At 43.7% G+C, this 8047-nt stretch overlaps 1 protein-coding gene across 1 annotated transcript; it reads left to right on the forward strand.

Moving 5' to 3' along the window:
* The first annotated feature begins 3529 nt into the window (after positions 1 to 3529).
* Positions 3530 to 4447, forward strand: LOC136140889 (zinc finger protein 773-like). Its single transcript, XM_065899033.1, has one exon. It carries the CDS (start codon positions 3530 to 3532, stop codon positions 4445 to 4447), a length of 918 nt encoding a protein of 305 aa, XP_065755105.1.
* The last annotated feature ends 3600 nt before the right edge of the window (positions 4448 to 8047 follow it).

An 8047-nucleotide genomic window follows, 5' to 3' on the forward strand; every position in this document is an offset into this window, starting at 1 on the left:
GTGTGTTCTGGGATATATAAAGAATGCACTTGTCAGCGTGTATATCAAAGTTACTATTATATTTAAATGAACATTCCCACGTTTTGATCTTTTTTAGCTTCAAATTACTAATCTTAACTTAGTTCTTTGAATGAGATGATTATACTTAGTCTTAATCTATCCCATAGTTGTATTTTCATACACACTCATTGTGCATTAGGTAAACTTAACAGTTTTACAGTATACAGGCACTTAGAGGGTTTTTGCTTTTTCAGTGATTTTACTCTTCTAATAGTATTTATTTTACTGGTACATCATCGTTCTCTGGTGGTATTGGAAGAGAAAATGATTAAGACATCTTGTTAAAATCCTTTTTTGAAGGGGAATAAAATGAATCATGGTAAGGTTAAAAAATTATAATGCTGGGAATCCCTATCAGGATGTTTAGAACCCAAGAACCCATGTTTATATAATGAGGGTGCAGTAAAGGTCAGGTCCTGTAGATTGTTTCCTTTGTCTTAAGTTTAAAGAGTTATCAATGATGTCCAGTTATCTCAAACTACTCTAATTCTAGCCACAACCTCTTTATCACAAATTAATTTTCTGGTGCCATTTCCTTCTTGTTGCTCCCTCTCTCTCCCTCTTTTTTTGGCTGTACCATGCGGCTTGCAGGGATCTTAGTTCCCTGACCAGTAATCATACCCTTGTCCATGGCAGTGAAAGCACCAGGTGAACTGGGTTTCAGCCATGTTGAGTCTCAAATGTTCCAGTGACTCCCAAATATAGGAGAAAAGTGGACAGCTGAACATTCAGTGCTAGAGTGCTGGGGAAGGCTTCAGGATGCCATTAGGCAACAAGGGAAGAGAGGCAGGCTGTCACAAAGACAGACAAAAGGAGTGGTCATCAGCGGGAAGGTAGGGGGTAGGGAAAGTCCAGCAGGTGGCCCAGGTTTTTATGGGAGATTGGCCATGAAACTGATGCAGAGGTAAGGCAGAAATGGAGGTGAAGTAATAGCAAAGTCCGGCTGGTGCTTATTTCTTTTCCTATGCACTCACCAGGATTTTGTGGTAGAACTTGGGGAGTTTGTCACAACGTCAGATGAGTTTACCTAAGGTGTGTCAAGTGGGTGTGGATTTTGAATGGGTGTTATATGGGCAAAGATTGTAACTGGTGAAGAGACATGATGTGCTATATGGAAATGAACCTGACCAGGCGTATTTAGATCTGCACGTTGTGACTGAGGTAGAAGTCAGGAACGAGGCCTAGTGGAAAAGCCTTCAGAAGAGGGCTGGGGAACCGGCAGTGGAGAGTTGGGGTACAGTGGAATCCTGTTGCATTGGCAGGCACTTTCTGATGCCATGTGCAGAAGGGTATGTGAGGAGGCAGGAGACATGCCAATTTTGTGGGCCGGGTGGTGGTGATGGGGATCAGATGTATGAGGAGGTCCACTGAGTAATATGCATGTGGGGAAGGTGTATGAAGTAATTGCCCCAGGCCCTAGTACTAGGAGTATAAGAGAGAAGGATGGGGCTAAGTTTGCTGTCTGGGAGACATGATAGTGGGTACACTCAGGCTGTTGTCTTGGAGGAAAGGGAAAGGGCCCTGCATACCAGGCTCACAGATTACATGGTATCTATCTGTCCACCTGCCTGTTGTTGCTCAGGGTTGTACATACTGATCAAGGAAGCATGAAGAGTTATTGGGCCCCACTGCCCTCTAAGTCACAGAGCTGGGGTGGACGGTGAACCCAGAGTGAGTACAGGCTGGGGTTAAAAGTACTTATGGGGTCCTGGGGAGAGAGGCTGCTTATGTACAAATCTGTCGCATCATCACAGGGCCCTGTGACCTTTGAGGACGTGGCTGTGTACTTTTCCCAGGAGGAATGGAAGCTTCTTGATGAGGCCCAGAGACTCCTGTACCGCGATGTGTTGCTGGAGACCTTTGTACTTGTTGCATCATTGGGTAAGACCCTCTCCCCTATCCCAGAATCCTGAGCTGCTCCCTGCCTTTCTTTCTTTTTCCAAGGGGAAGTCTGCTCTTTTCACAGCTAGACAGTGGGCACATCTCTATTAATGCTTCCTTGTCATCTGTGCTGTAAGTGCCAAGGCTGGGTGAGTGTGTAGACTGCCTCCTTTCACAAGGAGCCCCAATACCACCTGCTCTGAGGTTTGTTCAGTGAAGATTTTCTGCTTCAAAAACTTGGAATGTATTCAGTGGGTTCCATAATTCTCAGCCACTCCCAGGTACGTTGACTCTATAGGCTCATGCCATCTCTGTGCTCCAGCTTGTGTCCTCTTTTAGGTGACATTTCCTGGGCACTGAGTGTACCAGGCATTGTTGTGAACCAACATGGTCACTATTTGTGGGGTCCACTAGGCTGTTTCTATGATACCCTCCTCAACGAGTATTTTTGTGACATTATTTTTTTTTCCTGAGGTTTTTTTTGGGGGAATTAGTTGTTCCCCTGGCCAGTACTGACCACTACCTGTGCTATCTTTCCCTCAGAAGTTGCATCTTCTAGATTCCATGTTGTTCTCCAACTGGAGCTGGGAGGAGAACCCTGGGTACGTGACAGAGTGGACATGACTCCAACCCCAGCTAGGGGGGCTCAAAGTGGTCCTGGCCCTCGTGATTGGCATCAGGGGGAGGAAGTAATACCATGTCTGGGTTCAGATCATATGAGGCACATGTCCTGTGCTGAACACTGTTTTGGTGCCAAGGACAGTGACTGTTTTTCTCATATCTATCTTTCCTACCTGTTCATGATACTTTGCTCCTTCTTTCATTTCTACTCTGACTTTCAACCCAGGATTACCCCTCACCTCTCTGTCTTCCACTCCTTATTGGACCTCTCCATCCTCACTCTGCTATGCTCTCCAATATTGGCCTACACTTAATGTGTCATGAGGTCTGCACCTATTTATAAAATACTCCTTTTATACCAGCTACTCAGTGACAGTTGGATTTTCCTGGTCCAGGATACAGCTTTCCACACAGCACACAAATGTCACCAGCAACCAAGGCCTGTCAAAACTGTTTCCGGAAGAGTGAGTTGTGGACCTGTGGCTCCTCCATGAGCTCCCACCACCCTTGTGTCTTTTGCCTGGTTAGTCCTCCCTGTTCTGTGACATGGAGAGGCACAGTGCTGCACAGAGGCCCTTTCCTTAACATGCTGCCAGCTCCCTTGTCCAGAAAATAGTCCCATGGATTTATTTCTTGGTACATCACACACATATTTGTGATGGGGCCACCTCCTTCTTCCAAAATCTACATGCAGTTCATCCATATGTCTGTGCTTTCAGGTTGTTGGCATGAAGCAGAGCACAAGGAGATAACTTCTGAGCAGAATGTTTCTGTAGAAGTGCCACAAATAAATACTTCAAAGACAGACCTGTCCATCTGGAAGTCCTATCCTGGGGAGAGGTGCTGCCTGGCCTTAGACAGTAGTTTGTGTGTAGCTGAAGACCTGGGAACAATTCCTGGCCAGAAACTGTGTGTGTCAGGTGTGAAATTTCACCAGCACAGTGGAGGGAAACTCTTTAGAAGAGACATGGGTAAGACCTTTATGAGGAGCAACATAGTCCATGCATCCAAGAACTCTTTCACATGCCAGGAGGCTGGGAAGGATTTCCCTGGTAGCTCTAGCCTTCTCCAGCACAAGGTCACTCCACAAAAGGACGCCAAGTGTGCAGAGGCCTTTCACAATGGACATAGCCGCTATAAACACTATGTATGTGAGAAAGCCTTCAGCTGCAAACACAAACTGGCTCATCACCCGAATGTCCACACTGGAAAGAGGCCTTATGAATGCAGTGAATGTGGGAAAACCTTCAGCTTCAAAGGGATACTTGTTAAGCACCAGAGAATCCACACTAGAGAAACGCCTTATGAGTGCTGTGAGTGTGGGAAAGCCTTCAGCTGGAAAAGCTCGCTCGTTCAGCACCACAGAGTCCACACCAGAGAATGGCCTTACAAGTGCAGCGAATGTGGGAAAGCCTACAAACACAAAAATTCACTTGTTAAGCACCAGAAAGTCCACACTGGAGAGTGGCCTTATAGGTGCAGCGAATGTGGTAAAGCCTTCAGACACAAAAAGTCACTTGTTCACCAGAGAGTTCACACTGGAGAATGGCCTTATAAGTGCAGTGAATGTGGGAAAGCCTTCAGACACAAAAAGTCATTTGTTGAGCACCAGAGACTCCATGTTGGAGAACTGCTTTATAAGTGCTGTGAATGTGGGAAATCTTTTATTTCTAAAGTAAACCTTTGTCGTCACCAGAGAGTCCACACTGGAGAAAGGCCTTATGAATGCAGTGAATGTGGAAAAACCTTCATTTATAAAGACAGTCTTGTTCGGCACTGGAGAGTCCACACTGGAGAAAGGCCTTATGAGTGCAGTGAATGTGGAAAAGCCTTTAGCCGCAAAGACTCACTTGTTAAGCACCAGAGAGTCCACAGTGGAAAATAGCCTTATAAGTGTAGTGAATGTGGGAAAACTTTTTTTAAAAAAATATTTATTGATTGGTTGATTGATTTAGCTGTGCTGGGTCTTAGTTGCAGCACCCTGGACCTTTGATCTTTGTTGCGGCATGCAGGATCTTTAGTTGAGGCGTCTTTAGTTGAAGCCCGTGGGAAAACTTTTAAATAGTGACCCACTCACACTTGTTTGGCACCAGTGAATTCATATTGGAGAAAGGCCTTATGAGCGCAGTGAAAGGGGAAGTTCTTTAGCCAAATTTCCAACCTTATTGTACACCAGAGAATTCACACTGGTGCAAAGACTTCTGAGGGCAGTGAGTGTGGGAAGTGATTTAGCCAAACTGCTCTCATTTTACACAAGAGAGTTTACACTGGGGAAAGGCCTTATAAGTGCATTGAATATGGGAAACATTTTAGTCAATACTCCACTGTCATTAAGCACTAGAGTTCACACTGGAGAAAAACCATATGAGTGCACAGTATGTGGAGGATTCTTCAGCCAAAACTCCCAGCTTACTCAACACTGAAAAGCTCATGCTACAGAAAGGCATTGCCAGTACAGCAAATGTGGAAACTTTTTCTGTCAGAGTCTGCTCTGACTGAGCACCAGAAACTTAACAGCCCAGATGGATCCTGTGAGCACAGTGAACGTAAGAAAGCTTTCAGCTGAAGGTCTAACCTCATTCATCATCAGAAAGTTCTTACTGGAGAAAGGCCTTCAAATGAGATGAGGAGAGCAGTGAATGAGCTGTTTTCTTAGTTAATACATCATACTGAGTAGGCTCTGTGAGGGACTCATCATCTGGAAGTTGAATGCCATACATCTGAACAGCTCTAGTGTGCAGATTGCCTATAAGTTCCAGGTTCATAGGAAGCTTTTAAGGAGCTATGCTCTACTTCTGACCTGTGCAGGGCCCTTGCCATACTTAATGTCACTGTGAGTTTCTTATCTCTACTAAGTGGCAGATCCCAATACTGGAATCAGTCACCTCAGTGTGATCAGGGTAGGTTGGCTTTTGTGCTCTCCTATCCCTTGTAGAAAAGCATGGATACCCTGAGCACTTGGGTTTTGTCATTCTCTTAGTTCCTGTCAACTGCCTATGACAGGACCAAAGCAGCTTTGATCATGGGGATCCAGTCCAGTTTCTCCTGGTGGCTCACAGTGGTTTGCCTTCTTTGGTGGCATTGTCTAATACCATGCTAATGGTCGATTTTATTTAGGTCCAAGTCACCCTGTTTGGGAATTATCTGCCTCAGTTTTTCTGCTCTATGCCATAATAAAAACTATTATTTAAACCACCTTTCATCTTGGGGTTTGTCCACTGTTAGACTGATGTTGAGAAGCAAATTGGACTCTCAGGATGAAGAGGAGCAGGTTTTGTGGGTGTTCCAAAGTTTGTATACCTCACTGGGGATAGTATCATGGAGAATAGTTTTCACTAATTTGAATTGTTGTTGAAGGTTTCCTGGGGTAGACTGCAGGGCTCTGTGGGACTAATGTTGTGACCTGGATGTTAAAATTTTTGGTGGGTCCCGAGGTCACCCTGAGATGAGGACAGTTGTATGAACCACCAGTGTTTTTTGGAGCTGCATAAGTTCTCTTTTTTCACATGGGATGTCACATCATGACCCCAGTACTGTTCAAGAGAAGAAGTTCTCTAGGTCCAGCTGGAAAAGAGCCGTGTGCCATAATGTCCACGTGTGCTATGATGTCCGCAATGTGGTAGGCTGGTGTTCATGAGTGTTAGATTACAGATATCAGGAGGGAACCATATTTGGTACAGAAACACTCTGGGAATTAATAGGATGTGAGAGACTAGCAACAAGAAGGGATGAGCCTTTTCTAAAGCTGCATCCACGAATGTTCCCATGACTGGCTGTTTAGGATAAGGTTTTTGCAGAAATTCTCAGGAGCTACAGAGCTACTTCTCTCCCCCTGAGCCCCTAGTCTGTGTCAGACTGAGTAACATAAAGGTTTTAGGATTCCTATAGCATCTGCCAATTTTTTATCTGAAGTCCACTGCTGCACAGTGAAGACAATGGGGAATGAGAGTGGAAATCATGTCGTTCAGGCATGTGAATTTTAGGACCCAGGCAGAGTTCCTGGATAACTTAAGTGGAAACACGTTTTATTGCTCACCAGTCTTCATTGCTGCTGTGACAGAATCCCCTCATGAGAGTAGGAGAGGTGATGGAATTGAGCTGTGGTTGCCACAGTTTTACTGAAAAGAGATTCAGAAAAGTTCAGATTTTTATGTGAAACCAATTCCTATTACAATTTAATTGAGCTGTGTAGTTTGTATGCATTGAAATGAACATACCTAAAATGTACAACTTGGTAAATTTTAATACTTCTAAAGCCAGGGAATCATCATCATAATAACAAACATCCATCATTCCCATATCAACTTCTGGCATCTCTCCCAGGATTCTCAGGTAGCTAGTATTGATTTACTTTTTTTCCCCCCCCAGCTATGCTGCACAGCTTATGTGATCTTAGTTCCCCAACCAGGGATTATACATTGGCTGTGGCAGTGAAAGCACAGATCTCCAATCCCTGGACTGCCAGGGAAGTCCTTTGATTTACTTTTTTCCCATTCAATTAGGTAGTGTTTTCTAGACTTTTGTTTACTTTTAATGTTTACTTTTGTATTTGTTTTCTTAATGATCTTAATGTTTACTTTTGTATTTGTTTTCTTCTTTCACGATGCATAATTATATTGAGAATCATCTAATTTGTCTACATAAAGAGACCATTTTTTTAATATCTGAAAAATGTACTGTTTAAATATACCAACATTTGACTGTTTATCCATCTCTCTGTTAAAGGATGAGGTTTTGTGGTTTGTTTCCAGTTTGGCTATCACAGATAAGCTTACTATGAACGTGTACATAAAATTCTTTATATGAATATAGGGATTCTTAGTCTAAAGTGAATGGCTGTACCCATTTGCATTCCCATCGGCAGTGTGGGAGCATTCCAGTTCCCCTGTATTCCTTACCAGAACTAGGTAGGTATGGTCTGTATTTTTAATATTATCTGTTTTAAAAGTGTGGAGATGTATCTCACTGTGGTCTGATTGCATTTCCCTAGTGATTCATGATGTTGAACATTTTTGTGTTCATTTGTCAGATGTATGTCTTCTTTTTAGTACGTAAGAAGACATTAAATGTGTTGGAACTTGACTTTTCTTCAGTGACTTTGCTGGGTAGAATAAATGTTTCTGCTATTCACAACATTACTCACCATGTGTAGTCCTCATTATTAGCATAGTTTCCGTTACTTTAAGTCTAGACAGTTAGTAAAAAGAAAAAAACCCCAGCCAACCCTTGATTATTGCATTTGCCAATTTCCGTGGTATAAATGCTCCAACCCTGGGCAGTTTCAAGCTGTTAATATGAGGTTGTTACCAAACCAGAGTCAGATCAAGCCAAGTGAAACCTCTGAGCTTCCCACAGTGAGACCATGGGCACTGCTTCCTTTCCTGGTTTCCTGGCATGTGTGTCGTTGGTGCCAGCGCTGGGCTCTGTGCCCTGTATTCCTTCTCTCCCAGCAGTCCCATCCTTGCTGCTCTGAGGTCTTATAAGA

This window comes from Phocoena phocoena, chromosome 20, assembly GCF_963924675.1.
Source record: "Phocoena phocoena chromosome 20, mPhoPho1.1, whole genome shotgun sequence".
Taxonomy (NCBI): domain Eukaryota; kingdom Metazoa; phylum Chordata; class Mammalia; order Artiodactyla; family Phocoenidae; genus Phocoena; species Phocoena phocoena.

Excerpts from the sequence above, each read along its gene's own strand:
- LOC136140889 (XM_065899033.1), top strand. The coding sequence starts at position 3,530 with ATGGGTAAGACCTTTATGAGGAGCAACATAGTCCATGCATCCAAGAAC.